Raw genomic sequence first — 24750 nt, 5'->3', positions numbered from 1 at the left:
CGCGCTTCACGTTTTGCGGCTTCAGTGCTTCGCGGGTTTTTCCCAAATATTCGTATATACAAAAAACAAAAAACTAAAGAAATACAGCCATATCGGCAGCCATATTGCGGAGAGACGCGTTGTTTGATGTTGATGCATGCGAGAGAAGGTTTCCCTACATGCCAAACAAAGAGATGAGTTGACTCAGAGGCTTTGTACATGCCTGTACTGTACGGGCACTCATACATCCATCCATCCATTTTCTGAGCCGCTTCTCCTCACAAGGGTCGCGGGCGTGCTGGAGCCTATCCCAGCTGTCATCGGGCAGGAGGCGGGGTACACCCTGAACTGGTTGCCAGCCAATCGCAGGGCACTCATACAATGTGCGTGATTGGTTCCCGCCGTGACATCGACCAATGAGAGCACGAGTGGATTTATCCCGTGAGCTGATTAGCTGCGCATCATCGCAGCCTCACCCAGGCACCCACAATGCCGCCGAAGCGCTGTGCCCCTGCGAAAGCTTCCTCCGGGATGCTCAAGAGGAAGAAGAAGATGATGACCATCAGTGAAAAAATTTAACTTTTAGATTTGATCAAAGAGGGCAGAGGTTATGCATCTGCAACACGCCATTGTGGCGTGAATGAAGCTGCAGTGCGGTACATCAAGAAAGAGGAACCAAACATCTGCAAAACTGCTTCAATAAGGTAGCGAAACGCGTTGTAACTCCGCGTAATAAGAGACGGGGTTATGTCCTTGTACAGGGGAATTTTGAAGCAAAAGAAAAAACAAAGACAACAACTACCAATCACCATGTTTTTCTCCAAGGTAAAACCCCAGCCACACCATCAGCGCCTCCAGCAGAAGAGTCTCCGAGTGAACCTAAAGCCTCTACGAGTCAAGTGAGAGCCTCTCCTCCGCCACCAATGCAAGCCTCTTCGCCTCTCTCAGAAGGCAATGTTGATGAATGTTAATTAGTGAATAAGGTTTTATAATTAAAGATTTAAGTAAATATGCGTACTGTTGTAATCTTTGTCTCAAATATATAAAGTATAAATACTGTTTACATATTTTAAACATTCTGGTACCCACATACACACCCACGAAAATTCCACGAAAAACCTGTTTATCTGGTGCATCAATTTTTCTACAATTTTAAAAAATTCTGAAATTTTGAGCACCAATCGCTAACTCACAATAGCCGTTCCTAGATGGGACTCCCAAATCATTATCGTGGCAAATTGCCCTCTTTCCTCACCCATGCAAGAAATAAGAATTTTGCTAACATGAGGATACAAGTCATTGGTTTCAAACACAGTGCTCTTGTTCGTGCTTGCTTGTACCGCCCAGACACGGGAACCCTGCACAAATACAATACAAAACAACCCTGACATTAGTCCCTATAGCAAGAGTCACTTTTTTTGGTGGGGTTTAAATCACCACTTTCAAAATAAAAGCAGCACTTATTTAACATTTTTTTTGAAAAACTTTGCAGGGTTCTGGTGGGTGCATGGGAGTTCATCCAACCAGTCTACATGTGTTTTGTGGACTTGGAGAAGGTATTTGACCGTGTCCCTTGGGGAGTATGGGGTACTGGACCCCTTAATACGGGCTGTTCGGTCCCCGTACGTCTGGTGTCAGAGTTTGCTCCGCATTGCCAGCAGTAAGTCGGATTTTTTTCAGGCTGCCCTTTGTCACTGATTCTGTTCATTACCTTGATGGACAGAATTTCTAGGTGCAGCCAAGGCGTTGATGGGGTCCGGTTTGGTGACTACAGTATTACGTCTCTGCTTTTTCCAGATGATGTGGTTCTGATGACTTTATCAAGTCACGATCTTCAACTCTCATTGGAGCAGTTCACACCCAAGTATGAAGTGGTTGGGATGAGAATCAGCACCTCCAAATCTGAGGCCATGGTCCTTAGTCGGAAAAGGATGGAGTGCCCTCTCTGGGTTGAGGAAGAGATCCTGCTCCAAGTGGAGGACTTCAAGTATCTTGGGGTCTTGTTCACAAGTGAGGGAAGAATTGAACGGGGAATCGACAAGCGGATTTGGTGCAGCGTCTACAATGATACAGACGCGTGCATCAGTCTGTTGTGGTAAAGAAGGAGCTGAGCCAAAAGGCAAAGCTCTCAATTTAGTAATTGCTCTACGTTCCTCCTCCCACCTATGGTCACAAGCTGTGGGTCGCGACCGAAATAACAAAATCGCAGAAACAAGCAGCCAAAATGAGTTTCCTCCACGCGTCTCGGGGGTCTTCCTTAGAGATAGGGTGAGAAGCTCAATCATTCGGGAGAGGATCAGATTCGAGCTAGATGAGGTGGCTCAGACATCCGGTTCGGATGCTCACTGTACGGCTCCCTGGTGAGGTGTCCCAGTCCCACCCGGAGGAGGCCCCAAGGACAACCCAGGACACGCTGGAGAAACTACATCTCTCGGCTGGCCTGGGAACGCCTCAGGGGCCCCCCGAAAGAAATGGACGAAGTAGCTGGGGAGAGGAAAGTCTGGGCTTCCCTGCTTAAGGTGCTGCCCATGCGACCCGACCCCGGATGAGCAGAAGAAAATTAATGGCTGGATGGAACTTTGCAAGGCCCAGTCAGAGAGTGTGGGCAGGGTGGATGGGCCCAAGTCTTGACTAGGCTGATCCAAAGTTCCTTCAATGTGCAATACTAGGTTAAATTTAATGTACTGATTTTAAAGTATTAATTCAAATGGGTTTGCCATGGATAAATTAACTCTTAGCTTTTTCATATTTGCAGCACTGAGTGACAAATAAGAATGAGGAGGGACACCGAGTCCAGATTGAATGTCTTGTACATTGCAGTCGTCCCAGAGGCGTGCTAGCTTACATTTCATGCCGATTATATCACGCACGATCTGTCTGTTTGTCACATGCTTTGTGTCGAAGAGCTTTGGACTGGATCACCTTATATAACAACACATTCTGTGCGTCTGCCTAATCCATGCCGGACTGGATGATTTCTGAGCTGCAGAGGCAAACAATTTTCTGTTTCCCAATCCCTCTTTGCAGAATATTTGGCTGCAAGCCTGATATATGGAGAATTACATTGCTACAACAATAAAAGTCCTTATGCATCTCCTGACTCCTGTCCATGAAATTCCCAAGTTGGCCAAACCACTCTCCTTATCCCACTTAACATTGTTATATTGTTACCATGTCAATACTTGCTCACAATGACAGACTCTGCTATTGTGTTCACGCATAACAACAGGAAACACTGATGGCCAGCATTTCGATTGGAAGCAGTGTGACATGTTTTAAGCCCCTCAATCCCCTTTTTTGAGTGAGTAGTCAGGGCTTTTCCCTACCCACCTCCAATGAAAAAAGAGACTCCCTTAATTTATCACGCTAGACAAACCCCTTTAAGTAAATTACTCGGTACCCAGGACAACAACACTGATGGGTGCTGACAGAAAAACACTCAGGGTGGACAAGGCTGAAGTGACTGGGAAGCCTCGGGGCAGGGGCTGCCTCCATTGTAGCCGTTCTCTGAGAGCTTCCTAGCTCTCTGTGGGCCACAACCAGAAAATCGGCTCCAAAAAAAATCGGAATCGCCGCCAGTGATCAATGCTTCATGACAATCAATGCACCTTTTTTTGCACACTATAACCTTGTAAAAAAAAAAGAACATTTTACAGGGTTGGGCTGTGTTTAGCAAAAGCTGATTAAAGCTGTAAAGAATTAACATTCATTACCAGGCTTTGAGGAAATGCGTCTTACTGCTCATTGCTGAGTGAAAGAAATATGCATTTCATCAAACCTAGCCTAGCTTTTGTAGGTCACATCAGTCAACTCATTATGTTTCCCTCCTCCACAGGTTAACAGCATAATGTGTTAAAAATAAACTGCATAATAATCCTGGCCAGAAAACATTTAGGGCTGGATCTGGTGTGCTGGGCTGTAATTTCATTGAAGAGATTGCAGGTGCATTTTAGACAGCAATATAACCTCCTTCTTCAGCAAGGCCAGTCAATGAGAACAGAGATCTTTCACTAGAGGAACTTGAATGTACTCTTTAGTACTTCATTTTCGCATTCTTGCCAGGACCTCTGTTCCCCTCCAATGGGGCCCCAAGGCAAGGATTAATTGCTGGACCTGTTATCCTAGATACTCGGAGCAGAAACTGAATTGGTAATCATTTGGTCTATTGATAATGTACACAGATTTACTGGTATCCACTCAACGTGCGATGTGTAATTTTGCACAATTTCTGCATGTTCAAAAACAAAATAAAGAAAAAAATAAAATGGGATTCCCCCCCCCCCCCAAAAAATAAATTGTCATTACTATTATTACTACTTCGGGCTAGACGAGTAATTGATTTAATCAATTTATTTGTGTTTATTGCTTATTAATCACATTTTTTGTAGCTTCCATAGTTCTATTTTGAGTGACTTTTCCAAACACTATTGCCGAAAAAGCCTCTCGCGAGTTTAATTCCTACTAAGTACCGGACAAAGGAAGGGGAATCATTTTCACATTGTTTTAAGTTTAACAAGAAAGGAGCATGGTGGAAGGCAGTCACAGAGTTGGCCATGCTGAACAATGCCAAAAACATCCATCCAGCCATCCATTTTCCATACCGGTTATCCTCACTAGGGTCGCGGGCGTGCGGGAGCCTATCCCAGCTATCTTCGGGCGAGAGGCGGTGTACACCCTGAACCGGTCGCCAGCCAATCGGAGGGCACATATACACAAACAACCATTCGCACTCACGTTCATACCTACGGGCAATTTAGAGTTCTCAATTAACCGACCACGCATGTTTTGGGGATGTGGGAGGAAACTGGAGTACCCGGAGAAAACCCACGCAGGCACGGGGAGGCCGGGATTTGAACCCCAGTCCTCAGAACTGTAAGACAGCTATGCTAACCAGTCGCCCACTGTGCTGTGCCAACAACATGGTGCCTATTTATACCTTGCAAAAGCAGCACCTTATTTGCAGGTTTGAAACTTTTGACTCGAGGTATGTGCGCCCAAATATTTTACCGAGGTCTCCTTGTCTCACCAGTGTAGAACATCACATGAGAAAAGAGCGTGAGAGAGCTGGTGTTACATTTTGACAACAGACATGGACGGACCCAGTCAAGCCATGCATTCTGACAGCTCATTTTATGATGTCAAATTGTTGAACATTTAAAATGTCCAAAAGGATTCTGTTTACATACTGGGTACATATTTTGGAAAACGGGGCATTATTTTTCCATGAGGAGGAGCTTATTTTTACATCATCTGAAAAGAAAAGAAATATGTACCATATTTCTGTATAAGGTAATTTAAGTTAATGCTTGAGAAAAAACTTGTTCAAAGCTTGTTCGTTATCAGAAGAAATAAAGCAAATCTAAAAAAAAACTTTAGAATACAGTATGTCATTGTCATTTGCTTTTTCTAGAAGTCATGAGGAAAAATAAATTAAAATAGTATTTTTGTCGAAAGAAAATAGTAGTAGTAGTATGAATCTAAGAAAAATTCAACAAAGCTGCACCCCAAAAAAATTAATAGACAGACCTATTGCCTTCATTCATATTGCATATTGTTTCATGGAGGAGGTTTTATACACCTATTGTATAGGTCATCACGCAACACGCATCATTTTATTCAAACAAACATGTTTTAAATGAAATTATGTATTAATATATAATATCTTATATTTCTATATCATGATAAATGTTTTATTACTATCATGCCTTGGAGAATTACAGGGTTCTATTGTCTAATGGGGAGGTATTAAGTGGTCCATTTTGAACACCCACATGAGTAACCAAATATGCTTCCCGCTAAAAGGTTCATGACCAACCGGACTTATAAACAATGATTTATTTTAAAAGAGAAAATCCAAAGAGTATGTTTTGCAGACTTACCCAGATCGCCTTGAACACTGTTGTCGTGGGAGGTCCTGCTCGATGTGGTGGATTCCCCATCACTGGGCCAAGGTTGGCCTGCTTGATGTACTCTGATCTGGTCAGTCACTCCCACCTGTTGCTTTTGGGAGAGGGGCGTGGGTGGGCTGCTGCTGTCAAATGACTGCTGAGAAGGTGAGCGACTTTTGTCCCTGAACATCTGATAGGTGGTGGGACTGGGAGAAACATGGCTGGACTGGCCTGAGGAGAAGTCGTCTTCGCTGGATGTCAAATTCTCATTGGAGCTGCAGTCTGGAGTGTATCCCTCTCCTCCGTCGTCATCAAAGCTGCCAGGAGAGCAGGAGCGCCGAGGCCATGTTAGATGTGTGTTCTCCTCTATGCTGTGGTCTCTAATGTGGATCACTCGAGTGTCCCCCTCAGGCATCATTCCCCCAACATACACACTAGTGTATGGTTGGCACTCAGCTGGCTGTGTGTCAGACTTTCCTCCAGAGGAACGGCTCGCGCTGTCTTTTCGGAAGTGATCGGTGACCCCTGGTTCGTCATATGACCCGTTATAACCGCAGTTCCCCTCAGTGGACCGGCCCCGCTGAACACACTTGTTTATGTCCCCTGCGGCGGCTGACAGGCTCCCTGGTACCGAATAAAGACACCTCTTGCGTTCCATCTGCATGGCCTGACTCCCAAGTGTGCTGATCTTGTCTGAGACCTCCCTGTCGTTAACTTTGACCAATCCTCGCTCGTAATGGTACTCCATGTTAACATAGAAGGGTTTGTCTGGTCCTCCCATCACTGACAACCCTTTACCATCTCCAGCTGTGTGTGAGTTGGCTCTCCTGATGCGTTCGAAGTTGGATCTCAGCGCCGCCACTGAACCCGGTCCCACTGGGAACTCAGCAATGTCGAACTCTTGGTGCACAGGTGTCTCCCCGTCCTGCAGTTTGGCACTCTCAACCTCCCCCTCTGGATGTGATGTCCACTTTTCCGTCTTTCCGGGTGCTTTCTGTGGCTGTACCACTGACACTTCCTCTTTGTGAGGCCTCTGGCTGTCTGGACCACTGAGAAGGTTTTCATCACTTGTCTGAGGAATCATTTTAAACCCCCATCGCTGGCCATCATAAGATTTCCTCTCTTTTGCAAGAAGAGTCTGCAGGTAGATCATCCTAAAGCGCTCCTTGTTTACTTCCTTCTCCAAATGTTTGATGGATGTCTTGCATTTGTCAAGCTCCTGTTCAATATCTCCCATGGAGTTCAACTCCATGCACGGCGGATCAGATTCTGGAAACTGAGCTCTCCAAGCCTCCACAAACCCCACGGGTTCAACCATTGTTATTCCAGACAAATACTAGTCACACATAAATACAAACAAAAATACCTGCAACGAATATGGTGAGCCAAAATTTCCATGTCTTAAGATCTCCATGTTGCTGTGGAAAGTAGGGGAAATGTGAGGAACCACTTGACAATCAAGAAAAGCTGCTCAGTTTTTCCTCACAGAACCATGCAAAACAACATCTGGCCATCTTCTTTCCTCCTTATGGCAAGTCCATGAAATATGGCGTTCCCCTTGTCTTCTTTCCTTTTGATCGTTCTTTGTTTTTTTTCCCCTCTGGAGTTCCTCTGCCTGTGCGTTTCCTCTGACTGACAGACTGACTAGCTCTGGTGTTTGGGCTCCTCGTCCAAGAGCAGCCGCAGCAGAAGAGGCGGGGCACCCGTGTGTGAATTAGGATTACTGTGTACACACGATCACACATCAAATTCAAAAAATAAAACTGACTTTTCTTAACAATGGAGACTGTTAAGAGAACAGTGAAAACACCTCAGGATTGTTCGAGCAATGTGGCGAATGCAAAGAGTTGTTTCGAGGATACTTTGATAGCATTCGAGGCGGAAAAAAGTAACACCGACAACTTTGATTTACCTACACCCAGTTCTCTTCAATAAATTAAGATTCCCAAAGTTTTCCACGTGATTTGGAAACAACAATACGTTATGATCGGATTGCGCGTGGTATTCCAAAGGTCACTGTGTTGCAATTGGATGGATACTTAAAAAAATAAAAATACAAAATAAAAGATCGCCAACATCGCCACCTGACGGTTCAAAAGTTTAGATGGACAGCGTGGCTAACGTACACAGAATGAAATAAATGTTAGATAGCTGTACTATCACGGTTCTTTTTATTCGTGTGCGTGCGTGTGCGTGTGTGCGCGCGTGTGTGTACGTGTAAACTATTTTGACGCTTCATTGATCCAGTTAGCAACCGACCCGGTATCCACGGCAACTGCACTAACGCGAAGTAATAGTGATGCATTCCCGTTACACTTGAAAATCGGGATTTTTGGCTACCTCGGTAGAAAAGTCAAAAAGCGTCCTTTCGTTTGCCTAATCAGATATTATGACTCAACTAGCATGTGTTCTTTTCATATAGAGCTATATAATTTCTATGGCACTGAATTGTTTTATGTCTATTTTAACGATCTTATTGGCGTTTTTTGTGGGTCTGATGAAGAGCCCTGTATTTCATGCAGTCTTGTTTTGGTGTCGGAAAACTTTCCCACTAGCACTTCTTGTCTTATTTTGCAAAAGATTATGCATTCATTATTGATATCATATCAGAAGTATTCTAGATATGTATTTAGATGTTTACACTTATAACAGTACGTGCTTTTCCAATACCCAAAATTGAAAAGGTGCAATTTTGTACAAAACACCCTAAAGGAAGAGCACACGTACTTCTAACGTTTGGTGTTATGCGTGACATGGGTTTCTATGAGGGCAAAAAAAGAAGTGATTGTGTTTAACTAAAATAGCTAAGGTAGCAGAGATCTTGAAATTACGACGTCCTCACGTGTTATGAATGCACCATTGAGTCTTTCCAGGCAGACGTTGTATGCTAGCTAGCTCAGGTTAGCTAACGACACAGCTACAAATTGTCAAAGGCTAGTATTGGCTATTTAAATTAGCTACGAATCGAGCCACGATGAGTGAGCAACTAAAATTGATTGTCGAACAACTGAACAAAGATCCGTTTAGGAAAAACTTTAATCTCATCACGTTTGACTCCCTCGAACCGATGCATCTCCTCCAGATTTTAAACGACGTTTTAGCTGAAGTCGACCCAAAGGTAAGCGATGTGCAATTTGTTGCCCAACTCGCAAGCTGTTTTTATGCCTTTGACCATTTGCAATGAATCGATCCATCGTATTTTCAGCACGCTATTGATATTCGCGAGGAAATGCCCGAACAAACAGCGAAGAGAATGTGTGCTCTGCTTGGGATGCTGAAATACAAACCACCTGGCAACCAGTCTGATCTGTAAGTTGCTGTAAACTTATATGAAAAAAGCACTCTTGTGTCTGTGTGGGGCATTTCTTCCCGACTCGTCCAATGTTTCGCCTCAGGAGCGGTTTCAGACAGGGTCTCGTGGTCGGCAGTAAACCCGCGGTCCATCCTATCCTGCACTGGCTGCTGCAGAGGGTCCCGGAGCTCAAGAAGAGAGCTTACTTGGCTCGCTTTCTTGTCAAACTTGATGTTCCCGCAGAGTTCCTGGCGGATGACGTCATCGGCGACACGTACCACCAGGTATGCCCTTCAAATGTATGAAGCCAGTGATCATCGCGACAACAAAAAGCTAATGTACACATGTGCGTTCCTAGTATGAAGAACTGGTGGAAGGATTTAAGACCAATCATAAGGAATGTGAGCAGCTCAGGACATCAGGGTTTTCCACGGCAGAAATCAGAAGGGTAAACTTTTAATCTTATTTACCACCCAATATAAATTGGAATTGTCAAAGCTTGTTTTTCTAACATTATTTTTGTTTTTCCCCCAACAGGACATTGGTGCAATGGAGGAGGAGAAGGGCCCACTAATTAAACGTGTGGAAAGGTTGAAGAAGAGGGTGAGTCAACTCCCCCAAGGGGCCCGTTGCTCTTGTAGTGCTTGGAAGGCTTTAGGATTCACGGAGGAATGAAAATATCACCCTTGTCATATATTATCAGCTTCTTTAGTAGACCTGACAGGGATGCGACAGCTTGTCAAGTTGTTTTTACAAGCTAGCTAAGTAATGGGCTGTTGATCTTAACACCCAAGTCATTCCAAAAAGGCGAAACCTGACTCTGTATGTTGGATGGTTATTTTTGGAAGGTGTTGTTGACCTGACCACCTCCACATACTGTGCAAACCACCTTTGAGTGCATGTGTCTCTCCACTAGGTGGAGTCAGTGTCCAACCATCAACAGATGCTGGAGCAGGCCAGACAGCTGAGAGTTGAGAAAAAGAGAGAAGAGCATTTGGCTCACCAGAAGCAAGAACAAAAGAACCAAGTAAAACTTTCTCACTGCTGCTTTTCATCATCGAATATTTAATTTATTTGTGCTTGGGCCTTTAGTACATACAGTATTCTTAAATACAACTAACCCATGTTTGAAGGAAGACACTTTTTAGGTAATTTATAAACTTTGGATGAGGGTTTGCATGTACAATTTTGTCATTGAACTTTGATAATAATCAGCGGCTTGTTTTTAGCTGTTTCAGGCACAGCAGAGGCTGCAGAGGTTGCAGCAGCAGTTGAAGGACATGCGACATGCTGCAGCTGATGCCAGTCCAGATAGTAAGTATTGCTCTTTGCTTCTGCAGGACTCAGTGTTGCTTTACGGGGTCATTAATAGAACTGCTATAAAATGGGATTATCTAGTATTGAAATGTCTTTTTATTTTTTCCTTATTCACAATTTTTGCTGTGTGTGTGCAGTGCCAAGGTTGTAGTTACTTGGCAATTTTAGACATTTTACATTTGAAATGCAATGGTTTTTGCAATCTATTAAACAGTCTGTCTTCCCCAGGTTTAATGAAGAGGCTCGAGGAGGAGATTAAGATCAATTCCTACATGGTTTCTGAGAAACTTCCCAAAGAGTTGGAGGTCCTCAAGCGTACAGTGCAGTACCTTCAAAAAGTGGCATCAGAGCCCGCCATGGGTCATGGTGATCTCCTGGAGCTGAGGGACAAGGTTAGGCGCAGGATGCCACTCTGAAGTCTCTATTCTTTTACCTTTTGATAAAATTATTTTTTGAAGTCACTCTTGGGTTTTTCAGATTAAAGGAGTTGACATGCAGATAAATCATCTGATTGAGAAGAAGATGATGAGAAGCGACCCTATTGATGATAAACTGACTCTCTACAGGCAGCAGGTGCTGGATTTAGGATATTATTTGCTTTCTGTGTACGTTTTTATGTACGTATCCCAGTGGGACTGGACTCTTGATGTGTACTGCCAAATATGGTTATGCCGGTTTTCTTCGTGTCTTGGGTTGTTTATTCATTTAAACATACAATTTAACTCCAGTGCAGCATAAAACTTTCCAGGTTGAGTCCCGGTCTATTTGGTTGTTGTATGCCAAGTATGTTTCCTTTCATTTAATTTACATTGTATGGACTAAAGTTTAGGCACATGAGCATCACAACTACAAAAAAAATGAAAAACAACATATGGAGTTGGTCCCCTCTTTGCATTTTGCACTGCTTCAACTTTTCTGGGAAGACGTTCAATAGGTGGAGTGTGCGGGGAATTTTTACGCGATGCATCTAGAAGAAAATTTGTGAGGTCTGATGTCAGTGACTCACTTGCACTACAAGCCCTGGGTCACAATCTCTTTTGAGGACAGGCATCTCAAATTCTTCCACACCAATCACATCCAGTTAACCTTTACGGGTCTTAATTTGTGTGCTGGTCCACAGTCATGCTGGACCTGAGCTGTTTCAAATTTGGAAGTAGGGTTTTCTCCAAATTGTCTTAGTTTACATTAATTAAGATTTTGAGAAAATAACTGAATTATTCATTAAGTAATGTCATTTCTATCGTTTCATACCCCCAGCCTTTTTAAAATTCCCAGATACACATTTGCTTATATTTCCATTGCAATATGACTCTCGCAGGCCTCCATCATCATCCGTAAAAAGGAAGCAAAAGCTGAAGAGCTGCAGGAAGCGAGGGAGGAGTTAGCAGCTGCAGAGCGGGAGCTGACACATAGGACCAGCCAGGCACTAGCCTCCAATGGAGAAGAGGTCGTCCGGGGTGACGAGGTACACTTTTGCAGTAGTCACAAGTTAATACACTCAGTTATATAAAAAAATAATAATAATAATCCTAGTGTTGTGATGTTTTTTTTTTTTTATTGTCACACTTTGTTTTGTTATAGAATAATTGAGACAGGAGTTGCACAAGCAATGGCCAAAATAAAGAAACTATTCTGTCTCTGTGTTTGAATTGACTGATAAACTCATTCATTTTATGGTACTCGTGTATATATTCAAACCACAGAAAACACAAAAAGTCTATTTCTGGTCCTATCCAAACATGGACTGCTAACTGTCTTAACAGTACTCATCCCGTTTCCCCACTCACCCCCACGTTCTCATAAAGATCTATAAATAGAGTAACTCTGAGAAAATCCAGAACACGAAACTGGACTGAACAAAATACCTGGAAATCTTCTTTTCCCTAAATCCTTTGTTACTCAGTTAAGTCAACTGTACACTTTTAATAGACTTGGGGGCCTATTAAGTTTGGTCTTTATATTATTGCATGACAAGGGATTTCCAAACATGTGCTGTGATGTCCTCTTGATGAATAATCCTGGATTATTGACAAGGAAACTAAAACACGAAGAAGGAACTTCTTTATCTTTAGTCTATTCATTCCGTAAGTTTACAGAAAGGTTAAGATACAGTCAAATTTTGCAGATCCACAGTGTAAAGACAAATTTGTTCTCTGCATTTACCCCATACACTGAGAGCTGCCCAGCAGGTGGATCTCAATCATTTCAATACTTTGGTCAAGAGAACAGGCTGGATATCAACCTACAATAATGGGCTTTATACACTGTGACAGCTTTGACAGATCTATCAACTCTATTTATATCGTTGTTTATAACCAGAGAGCCACCAGCAGACGAAAACGCTGCTGCAGCCAAACTGTAGCAGGCAACTTTACTACCTGTTTTCCCTGATCTTCTCTGTGTGTTGTGAGCAGGGGAGCCAGAGGAGAAAAGTGAAGACTATTCTGAGAGCCCTAGAAAATAGTATATTCAGTTTGCAGCGTTTATTTAAGCGGTATGACCCAAAGTTTTTGGGTTTTTTTCCCCCCAGGAGTCCCCTAATCCTACTTGTTTATTGTGCACATATTGAACACTTTTCTGACTCTTGACCCCTCTGACCTGCTACTGTAACAGAAAAGAATGAATTTCCTCTGAATAAATACGCATCACAAATATTTGCAGTAAATGTAGCATCTGGCATCAGTTCACAGAAACAGCTGATGAACAACTTGCCTTGGTCTCAACTATGCATTTTTGCAATATTTGCGATATTACATCGCTCTAATTGGAACAAATCAGGCGCTTTGGGATTAGGGAGAAAACAGCTGCTGTCTCTGCTTCTGACAAATCTACAAATACAATATAAACATCACTGTAAAATGACTCTCAGCAGATTTTATTCTCAATTGTTCTAAGAAATAATTTTAACAATACCATGGAGAAAGTCTTTGTGGAAAAATGGATTGATTGTCCTGCTATTTTCATATATTTTACATTTTCTACTCCCAGAGAGGGGAAATCCAGTTACAGTGGAAAATATGGATATGCAATAATTGTTTAATGTAATTATTTTTCAAATATGCATGAATTATTTGGAACCTTCTTTCCTCTGTGTCTGAAGTGATGACGAGCGATCAGTTGTAGTAACAAAGAGGGTCCTTTGTTCTATACGTGGTTGAAGTCAATGGAAAATGTTTTGTCCAGCACCGCTTATCAGACTCCTCCATAGTTTGGGCCATCAGCTACAGTGGAGAAGATCACTTTATCAGCGGTATTTTCCATTCTGCTGGCTGTGTCATCACCTGCCACCCACCCACTGCAGAGGGATGACTGCATCTGATCAGCACTGGTTGGCCAGTTGCAAGAAAAGTTTCTCAACTGACCACATCACACTGCAAATATAGTTGTGCTTTAGTTAAGAGGCGATCACCATTTTGTGTTTGGAACATGCCCAGCTCTCTGTGTTGCTGATAACTTGTGGACTTCATTTCAGGTTGGTCAAGAGTGTTATGGATGCGCTTCTTGTTTGGTAACAGGATTCCTTTTGGGAACATACTGTTTGGAACACTATGGAGTATTCTTAACTGAGTATTCTACGCTGTTAAATCCTCTCTCAGCCGCGACTGCCCTTGATGTCCTAAAATACACATAGAATATACTCTCTGAACCATCCCTCCACCCATGCCCACTTACATCAAGCTTCTCGGATCCCCAAAGGACATGAAGCACATTCTGTGTTTTCTAGGACTGTTCTCTCGTGTCCTTGTTCATTTATAGCTGCTCTTCATTGTGGAGGAGCTTCACTGTGTCCTGATAGACAGACAGAAACTCGGGGTGGGGCCCAGCTCAACGTCCACTTGCAGCAGTCACTATGTCAGGCGAAGCTATTTGTTGGACGAAGCTGGCTGAACAGATCGAGTGACCATGCCAGATCAGGGCACTGTTTTCAAAACCCTTTGCTCTCCTGACCTTCATCGAGGACGTTGGACAGCATGCATCTAGATTCTGTTAGAAATTACCTTTGAAAGATTGTGTGTACCTGTTGTCTTATAAAGGGCTCATTTATTTATATATATATATAAATACACACACACACACACACAGTGGGTATGGAAAGTATTCAGACCCCCTTAAATTTTTCACTGCTATATTGCAGCCATTTGCATTTTTTCCTCATTAATGTACACACAGCACCCCATATTGACGGGGAAAAAATAAATTGTTGACATTTTTGCAGATTTCTTAAAAAAGAAAAACTGGAATATCACACAGTCATAAGTATTCAGACCCTTTCCACAGTATTCAGTAGAAGCACCCTTTTGAGCTAATGCAGCCATGAGTCTTTTTGGGAATGATGCAACAAGTTTTTTCACACCTGGATTTGGGGATCTGCCATTCCTCCTTGCAGATCCTCTCCAGTTCTGTCAGGTTGGATGGTGAACGTTGGTGGACAGCCATTTTCAGGTCTCTCCAGTGATGCTCAATTGGGTTTAAGTTGGTCGGGGCTCTGGCTAGGCCATTCAAGAACAGTCACTAAGTTGTTCTGAAGCCACTCCTTCGTTGTCTTAGCTGTGTGCTTAGGGTCATTGTCTTGTTGGAAGGTGAACCTTCGGCCCAGGTGGTATCGGAATCCAAGATTTTATTGCAGTAGTCTGACGCAGTGCAATCGTGAAAGACCAAATTTGTCTTGTAGTCTGATCCAGGCATTACCTGTTGTTTCTCGCGGACGTGTCGTCTGTCTCACACTGCCGAAATGTTTTTTTTTTTATAATAACTTTATTGGCGGTCAGATCTTTACAGTACTATGTCAAAAGACACGCGACAAGGCTAAAAATAAACTAGCTGTTGGATTCAAATATACTGTACACGATGGTGACGCAGAGTAAATGTCTTTTGCGGAGTCATTGATCGGATCGGCGAATTATGACATTAAACCCGACCAGCCGATCAGCATAAAATGCTAATTATCGGCCGATACCGATCAAGCTGATCAGATAGGTGTAAAGTGTGTGTATATATATGTATATGTATATGTATATATATATATATATATATATATGTGTGTATATGTATATATATATATATATATATATATATATATACATAAATTTTTGCAGATTTCTTAAAAAAGAATATATATATGTGTGTGTATATATATATATATATATATATATATACACACATATATATATATATATATATATATATATATATATATATATATATATATATACACACACACACACATATATATATATATGTATGCATGTATGTATGTAAGCGGCACGGTGGGCGACTGGTTAGCACATCTACCTCACAGTTCTCAGGACCGGTGTTCAAATCACAAGCCCGCCTGTGTGGCATTTGCATGTTCTCCCCGTGCCTGCGTGGTTTTTCTCCGGGTACTCCGGTTTCCTCCCACATCCCCAAAAGCATGCATGGGAGGTTGATTGAAGACTCTAAATTGCCCATAGGTATGAATGTGAGTGTGAATGGTTGTTTCTTTATATGTTCCCTGCGATTGGCCGGCGACCAGTTCAGGGTGTACCCCGCCTCTCGCCCAAAGATAGCTGGGATGGGGTCCAGCACGCCCGCGACCCTCGTGAGTATAAGCGGTACAGAAAATGGATTGATGGATGATGGATGTGTGTGTGTATGTCTATGTATGTATATATAAATATGTATATGTGTATATATGTGTGTGCGCATGTATGTATGTATATAAAACGATTATTTTGGAGATGTTAGATCTAAAATCAAACAAAGTGACCCCTGGCTGGTGTCAAATGTGTTGACTTTAATTGTCTTTTGTTCCCTCATAGCTGAAACGTTTGGTGGTGAAACTGCGAAGCAAAGGTACGGTATACAAGAAGAAACGTCAGGAAATTGCAGAGCTGAAGGCAGAGTATGGAGTTTTACAACGGACGGAGGAGATTCTCAAGCAAAGGCATGAGGCTGTCCAAGAGAAACTGGTACCTAATATGATCCGTCTGTGACACAAATGCAACACTTAATTTTTTCATAACTTCCATAAATTCTTGCAAAGCATGACACAGGAACATGAAGTAGGGCTGCTGTCCACTTGTCTGTTTGGAAACTGATTAGTAGTCATTTCGACTCAGCCTTGGGGGGCAACATTAGGAAAAATGTAAATGGGGCATTGTTGGAACTGCTCTATCCCCTGCATCAATCTGAATTGCCCTTTAGCAAGGCAACCCCAAACTGTACCATGTGTGCTGCACATTTGCCGCCCCAGTGCAAATGTTCTGTTTGTGTTTTATCTCTCCGTTCACACTCACTGTGTTAACACTGGTGTGCTAGAAGCTTCCTGGAAATTGCTTCACGCCTCTTTGTGTTCCCAGCGCCTGACTTGTTGATAAGCTCCCTGAAGGAAGCCATGCAGAGTTGCTATATCTGACTTTTGCATCTGCTACCCCTGCTCTTTCTGCATCCCTCACTGGGAGTTGTCAAGCTATGACAATTTTCAGTGTCATCCTTTGGATGTGATGAGTTAGTATCGCTCTTACTCTACAGAGGGAATCTGTCGCAAACTTGATTGTGCATGCACACAACTGTGGAAGCTGCTCTACTAAACTGGGTGCAACCAGGATCATGTCTTCAAAATGCATTAATTTGCTGCACTGTTCATTTCGTTCGAGGAGTATACGCAAGGGCGGCACGGTGGACGACTGGTTAGAGCGTCTGCCTCACAGTTCTGAGGACCGGGGTTCAATACCCGGCCCAGCCTGTGTGGAGTTTGGATGTTCTCCCCGTCTGCGTGGGTTTTCTCCGGGCACTCCGGTTTACTCCCACATCCCAAAAACATGCATGATAGGTTGATTGAAGACTCTAAATTGCCCGTAGGTGTGAATGTGAATGCGAATGGTTGTTTGTTTATGTGTGCCCTGCGATTGGCTGGCAACCAGTTCAGGGTGTACCCCGCCTCCTGCCCGAAGATAGCTGGGATAGGCTCCAGCACTCCTGCGACCCTTGTGAGGATAAGCGGTTCAGTAAATGGATGGATGGATGGAGTATATGCAAGTAGATGAATTTAGCACATCCAATGTGATTTCTCAATCCCGAGACGAATTGCGCTGGTCGATTTTGCGTCTTTAAATAGCGCGTCTGAAATGGGGGTATTCCTGAGACCCATTTATTTGTATAGAAGCAATTTAACTCTGTTAACTTTCTATGATGGCCCCTTTAATGTCTCCTGTACACTCGGTTCTCAAACCCATGTTAAACTGGGCACATAGTATAGTAGTTGGCAATGACTGAAGGAGAAACAAATGGAAAATGTAAACTTTCACTTAGTAGTGAAGAGGCCTCCGCCAAGGCTGAACCATTGATAACCATGTAAATGCAGAGAACAAATTTCGTATGCATGCATGCATGTTCATGACAATAAAAGGTGATTCTTCTTCTTCTTCTTCTCCTGGTCCATGGTGTATGACAGCATAAGCTGAGGATAAGAGGTTGGCAACCGGCCGCTGCCCACCATGCTTATTGTCATCTGAAATTGATTCTAGATAAATGGTTCTGAATAAAAAAAGTAAAAGAATCAATGTTTTATCGCTAAGCTACTAAGCAAATTAGTAAACTCTGCAGTGTCTGCCTTTTGCTGCCTTTTTTGTGTCATTAACTTGCCACATTTCTCTCCCCTGTTTTTTTTTTTTTTTTTTTTTAAAGCAAACTATGGAAGCTGAAAAGGGTATCTCTGGCTACAGCAACACTCAGGAGGAACTAGAGAGGGTGTCAGCCATCAAGAGTGAGCTAGATGAAAAGAAGGGCCGCACACTGGATGATATGTCTGAAATGGTAACGTTAATCTATCAAGGCATCAGCAGAATATTTTAGTTTTTACAATTCTGATGTATTGATAAATTAAAAATCTTCACCTTTGAATAAATACTGTATAGTAAATTTCCTAAATTTGTGGAATAGTTGTGTGCATATGAGCGTGTGAGCAGGTAGGTAGGAACCTAAAATTTGGCTTGATTGATGAAGCATAATGCGCATGGTTTAAGCACATTTTGGGCCAAATCAATTGAGCCATTAGGTAAGAGATTACTATTTTACTTTAATTTACCATATTGTGTGTTTACCATAACATGAGTCCCCACAAACCCATGAAAACCAGGTGTGTCTCTTGATATTACAATTAAGTTAAAGTAATTGTGTTTCCAATAAATAAAAAAAAAATCCACATGGCGGCACTTTGGACGACTGGTTAGAGCGTGTGCCTCACAGTTCTGAGGACCGGGGTTCAATCCCCGGCCCTGCCTGTGTGGAGTTTGCATGTTCCCCCCCCGTGCCTGCGTTGGTTTTCTCCAGGTACTCCGGTTTCCTCCCACATCCCAAAAACATGCATGGTCGGTTAATTGACGACTCTAAATTGCCCGTAGGTGTGAGTGCGGATGGTTGTTTGTTTGTATGTGCCCTGCCATTGGCTGGCAACCAGTTCAGGGTGTACCCCGCCTCCTGCCCGATGATAGCTGGGATAGGCTCCAGAACGCCCGTGACCCTAGTGAGGAGAAGCGGCTCAGAAAATGGATGGATGGATGGAAATCCACATATTTTAATGTAAATGCTAAAAGCTTAATTATGTTTCTGGGGGAGCGTTTCCTTTGAGTAGTCAAGTTAACTACTGCATTGTTCATAAGATATTGGCCGCATTGTGTATATTCTACATGTCAATATATTCCAATAACTGAAAGAATTTCATTGGCAGCCGGCACAGTCGCCGACTGGCTAGCACATCTGCCTCACAGTTCTGGGTACCGGGGTTCAAATCCCGGCCCCGCCTGTGTGGAGTTTCCATGTTCTCCCGGTGCCTGGGTGGGTTTTCTCCAGGCACTCCGGTTTCCTCCCACATCCCAAAAACATGCGTAGTAGGTTGATTGAAGACTCTAAATTGCCCGTAGGTGTGCATGTGACAAATGCAAAAAAATGCTACTTGTAATTCCAGTAAAGATCTCAAATTGAATTTCTAATCACAAAATCATTGTTGAATTATTGGGGAAATTCAGAAATTCACTCCAAGCGCGCTCTCTACATTCCGGAACGTCTGGAAACTCAAAGCGCTGTTGGAGTGTGCCGTTCGGTTATTCAGAGAGCCACACTCTGGAAATGCTGGAGCGCACTCCCGCCTCTCTGACTGAGGAGACAGAGCGTGTCAGGCAGGACGAGATGTTTACAGGTAGAACTGACACATTCAATATGGTGGATGTACTGACGTATCACTGCCAATGGCCAATACGCTCATTCATAAATTCATAGCAAATGGAGTGCGCTCTGCCTCTCTGAACACTGCACTCTCCAAGCGCAGTGAGAGCGTCAGATTGAATTTCTGAACGTACACATTGTCATTCGAAGGCATCCATCCATCCATCCATTATCTGAGCCGCTTATCCTCACAAGGGTTGCGGGAGCGCTGGAGCCTATCCCAGCTATCATCGGGCAGGAGGCAGGGTACACGCTGAACTGGTTGCCAGCCAATCGCAGGGCACATTTAAACAAACAACCATTCGCAATCACATTCACACCTACGGGCAATTTAGAGTATTCAATTATGCATGTTTTTGGGATGTGGGAGGAAACCGGAGTGCCCGGAGAAAACCCACACAGGCACGCAGAGAACATGCAAACTCCACACTGGCGGGGCTGGGGATTGAACCCCGGTCCTCAGAACTGTGAGGCAGACGCTCTAACCAGTCGTCCGCCATTCCCTGAGAAATGCAAAATAGACTATCAACTCTCTGTTTTGCTCCTGGTTTGACTGTTAATGTAAACAATATATATTTACTATTTAGTATTATTTGTTACTGTATATATAATATTCATCTAAAGAGCAGTACAAAATCGTCATTGTAACTGTTTGTATGTTTTCATAGGTAAAGCAATTAAACTCAATGATAGTGGAGAAGAAGTCTGCTCTCGCTCCAATTATCAAAGAGCTGAGGTCACTGAGGCAGCAGTGTCAGGTGAGCATTGCTGTTTTAAAATGCAATGGTATGACATAATTCTCCATTATAAACTATTATTTTAATTAAGACAACTTTCACAAAATGCAAACATATAAGACTATCATAGTATCTCTTTATAAATGCAAAATATTGCACTGACTTTACTTATAAATAACTACATTATATACATACAGTATGGTAAATAGGATGTGAAGATAAACATGTAATGAAACCACTGTGATAAACCCTGAATATAATTTACAAATCTATTACTGATTCCTGCTGGCCTTCTGTATCCTATGTTTGTCTATTGTCATGACGGTACTTTAATCATTTAAATGATCCAGAAATAAAATGCATGATGGGAAAGCCCCCACACATTGCTCCGCCAAAGGCAGAGGATTAATTTTTCCTACATGTGTTCCATCTTCCACTTCACTGGCTAATGTCCACCAATGAAACACTGCAACCAAAGGACGGAAATAGACTTTGTAAGAGGCCATTGTTTGTTAAGTTGCTCAAAGAGAAGCTGTGTTTTTAGTGATACTATAATTGGACAGTGTTGAAATTGGTATCTTGCTAAGATTTTGTACCGAAAAAAGATGTGTTTTGTTTTGTGGATGGATTTTTGACTTCCTGCTCAAACATCATGCCAGGTATTAAATCAGGAACATGAAGAAAAGAAATCCCAGTATGAAAGTTGTGGTGCTGGTCTGGAGAGCAACAGATCTAAATTGGAGCAGGTATAGTTTCTGTACTACTGTACTAATAATAATAGTCATACTCATGTTTCTCTGCTGTGTATGCTGCAGTGCATAATTGTTGGTAATTTTTATCTATATTTTTTTCTATTTAAGTGAGATTCCTTGATTTTCTTTCAGATTATTGGCAATAACATTTATTTTTACTTTTTTCACAGGAGGTGAAAGCATTGAGAGAAGAGACGGCACAGGAGGAAAACCGATATCATTACATCAACTGCAAGTCCGAGGCAAGGAAGAGCAGGAAGTCGCATAAGGCTGAAACCAAGTTAAACATTGAGAATGTAGAATTGAACAATACTTGCAGCAGTAAATTTGATGCGCAGTGACCCCACTAGTCAGGTGTAGCCACCATTCCAAAAGTGGGGATGGGAGTTGGGGGGGGGGTCCAGGTCACCCTGGATGTTTTTTTTTTTTTAAATTTTTTATTTATTTATTTATTTATTTATTTATTTTTTTATAAATCCTCCTCAACCCACTACATCACGACGGGCCAAGCAAGCACTCTGAGGCTGATGCTGTTCCGCTGCCTCGCTGGCAGCTACTATCTCTTAGCGTTGGTGGGCAGACGTGGGGCGGTGGAGGCGTCGAGTTCACCGTTGCCTCGCTATATGCGTGCGTGGGGGCACACAGCAGTGAATAACACGAAACATAACGTTTCAGGGAATATGTTTTTTTTTTTTTCGGGTTGTCGGGATAGCAAGTTATTATTATAGATAAGGAGGTGGCAATTGCATTGAATAGAGAAAGATGAAAGAAGGGCGCTGAATATTAAACTAGTCAGGGAGGGGTGCTTCATGGCCAGAATGTTCGACCAAACCCAAGTGTGTACTTGGGCTTGTTTTTAGCCCCGGCCAAAAAAAACGGACAACTGAGATGGTAAAAGAGTTTCACCCTATATCTCAACAATTCAGTAAAAAAAAATTCTCAGCCTTTGCATGTTTTCACCACGTATACTGAAACATATTTAATGTATTTAGGAAAAAAAAACGAAAATTACTTTACACTGTCTTTAAAAAGTCCAGATCCTCTAATTTCAGCCTCTTAAATGTTTATGCTTTCCAATTTCCTGAGTTCTCCATGAAAGCAGAAAATGTCTTTGTGTTTTAGGCAAAAGAAGATGTTCATGTAAACACATTTTTATCCATTCAATCCATCCATTATCTATACCGCTTTCAGGGTAGCAGGTGAGCTGGAACCTATCCTAGCCGACGTCGGGCAAAAGGCGGTCTACACACTGAACTGGTCGCCACATTTAAATCAGACCATTTACTTACTTACTATACATATTTCAAACCATGGATTTTATCGATAGCAATCAATCACAACTTTATGAATCCTATTTATGGATGGGAAATATGTGCAAAGCAGTGAACAATTATTCCAAGGAGAAACTAAGGATTGGGTTTGTTGTTGGCATTAAAGGATCTGGCAAGCAAGCTAACATGCTGTAGGTAACAATATAAGACTGCTGTATTAGCCTGAGCGTCAGGGCTGATTCACACTACTGTAGTTTTCCAACAAGTGAAAAAGTTAGTGATAGGAGCCTCACAGATTGCAGTTTTTACCTCGTGACACATTGTGTATTAAAATGCTCATAACCTTTGATCTGAAAGGGCTGTGGGTGATAATAATATAACTTTATTTCTCCTGGACATCTGAGTCCAATAACATGCCCTTGGCCTGTTTGTGGTCTTTTGACAATAATAACAATAACTCATTCCATATTATCCCTTAACGTTTGTTACCTCTTAATATGACATACATTGGTTACATTTCCATGTATAATAGTGTTACTCAACTTAAATTGCTCCTTTGAAAAAATATGTTTTCCTTTTGCAAACTGGTTTGGTTTGCTCAACATTTTTTTTAGCATACGTGTCTTGTCTACTGTCTTTGTCATTGGTCGTCTGCGCAGCGACTTTATGATGCCTTCAAGGGCAGCTCGGAAAAAAACAAGCTATGATTTGTTAAAAAGGAATGTATTGATTTTTTTTTTTTTTTTAATGTAAGTGTGGGGAAAGACAGAGGGGATAGATTTGGAAAGTGTGCGGGCCCCTCACCTTCAATTGCACCCCTGCCAATAGGACAATAACTTGAAACTCCCATCTCTTGTCTTTCACAGATCACTGAGATGCAAATACAGCGAGCGGCTGAGGAGATGAAGGCCTATGTGTCCTCTGATGTCCAGGAGAGGAAAAGGGCAATCAGGTGAGCACATTGAGTCAGGCCAACCAGCTGCTTGCAAGATGAATAACCTTTTGTACTCTCAGGGAGCTCCTCTTACATCACAGTCGGTTGAGCTGCTCCCATGTCATTATTTCATTCCACATAAAGAGGCATTACAAATTTCCTACCACACATGATGGAACCAAAATATGGATTGAGGGTATATGAGAAACTACACTGAAAACAATGGGTGAGCTCTTTTAAATTTGCCATGGACTGCATGTGAATTATACCCTTGTGTTTGTAGGGAAGTGTACATGAAGAACATTGCAGAGCAGGAGTTACTTGGCAAGGTGAGTAATTTAGTCAGCAACTTTCTTGGGGAAATTATTGAAGTGAGGAAACGATCAAAGTGCCATTTTATCGTTTTTCCCCGTGGACTGCAGAAGTTACGTGAGAAGCAGAAGATGGTGAGGGAGAGCCACAGTGCTAACATGGAGCAGATGAAGATGTGGCAAGACTTGGAGCAGCTGATGGAGTGCAAGAGACAGTGCTTCATAAAAGTGCAGAATGAGGCATCTGTCGGTCAGGTCATCCAAGAAGGAGGAGAGGATAGGCTTGTGCTGTGAGGGTTAACATGCTTTCTATGTGTGTAAATCTACTTCCTTTTAAACCTTACTGTGCTATGTATTTAATGTAATTTGCTTCATGAAAATGCTTTATAAGCGTTATTTCATTATTCATGGGATATCTACAACTGTAACAATGGGTTACCGTTTCCTTACAGGAGGAGCACAACAGTCCATTTTGTGAAAGGATTTCAGATGATGATCTCCAATGTTTTAACTCTCTGTGACCCACCAGACCTTTTGACACATGCTTATCCTTAATATACTTTCGATCCAAGTGTCTCGCGATAACAGCACACGAAGTCTAGTACCGGTGGTCACGGTCAACTATTGTTAGCAGGAATAACATGACCTTGGACTGTGTGTCTTGCCAATTTTGGAGCTAACTGTTGCAATTCATACAATCAGATTTCATATCATCAGATTTCATTGAATGGTAGGGCATGGCCATGTTGATTTTGACTGATAGTCTGTATTTAAAAAAATTATTACATGCGATTTGCCGGAGTAGTCTAAAAATAACGTATTTTGACTTTTGTAACGAGCAACTGTAATGATTTTGTAATGAAAATATTCAAACGCAAATACAGGTACATTGTTTTCATTTATCCCTCCATCCAGCCAAGCCCAGCTGACTTTGGACAAGAGCTGTTTAAGGCACACACATCATGGGTCATACTGACAAACAAGCATTCCCACTGATATTCAAAGCTATCACCTATCATTTTAAAGTACTTGCAGGACAAAGTTCAAATGCCCAGCATAGCCTTG

The 24750-nt window shown here is 42.3% G+C and overlaps 2 protein-coding genes across 3 annotated transcripts in view; one reads left to right on the top strand and one right to left on the bottom strand.

The window, feature by feature from the left end:
- si:dkey-91m11.5 (PH_BCR_vertebrate and RhoGAP_Bcr domain-containing protein) overlaps nt 1-7591 on the bottom strand; it is a 41575-nt gene extending 33984 nt beyond the window's left edge. Inside the window, exon 1 of the mRNA XM_061672896.1 lies at nt 5859-7591. Within this exon, the coding sequence (XP_061528880.1) occupies nt 5859-7185 (1327 nt within the window). The 5' untranslated portion in view covers nt 7186-7591. The remainder of the gene's footprint in view (nt 1-5858) is intronic.
- Nucleotides 7592-8736: 1145 nt separating this feature from the next.
- ift81 (intraflagellar transport 81 homolog) lies at nt 8737-24556 on the top strand. Of its 2 annotated transcripts, XM_061671026.1 has the most exons (19): nt 8737-8985; nt 9073-9176; nt 9263-9443; nt 9518-9607; nt 9697-9762; nt 10076-10186; nt 10389-10473; nt 10705-10868; nt 10954-11049; nt 11795-11941; nt 16278-16427; nt 18145-18273; nt 20349-20438; nt 21077-21163; nt 21340-21411; nt 23307-23392; nt 23658-23703; nt 23797-23998; nt 24138-24556. In XM_061671026.1, exons 1-18 carry the CDS (start codon nt 8842-8844, stop codon nt 23977-23979), a joined length of 2031 nt encoding a protein of 676 aa, XP_061527010.1. In that variant the 5' UTR covers nt 8737-8841; the 3' UTR covers nt 23980-23998; nt 24138-24556. The 2 variants fall into 2 exon arrangements, with proteins under 2 accessions (XP_061527010.1, XP_061527009.1); XM_061671025.1 differs by having other exon boundaries at nt 23797-24556.
- The last annotated feature ends 194 nt before the right edge of the window (nt 24557-24750 follow it).

The sequence above is a fragment of the Phycodurus eques genome, chromosome 3, assembly GCF_024500275.1.
Source record: "Phycodurus eques isolate BA_2022a chromosome 3, UOR_Pequ_1.1, whole genome shotgun sequence".
NCBI lineage: Eukaryota > Metazoa > Chordata > Actinopteri > Syngnathiformes > Syngnathidae > Phycodurus > Phycodurus eques.
The sequence above is the reverse complement of the archived record's forward strand: the minus strand, read 5'-3'. Positions and strand labels throughout refer to the sequence as shown.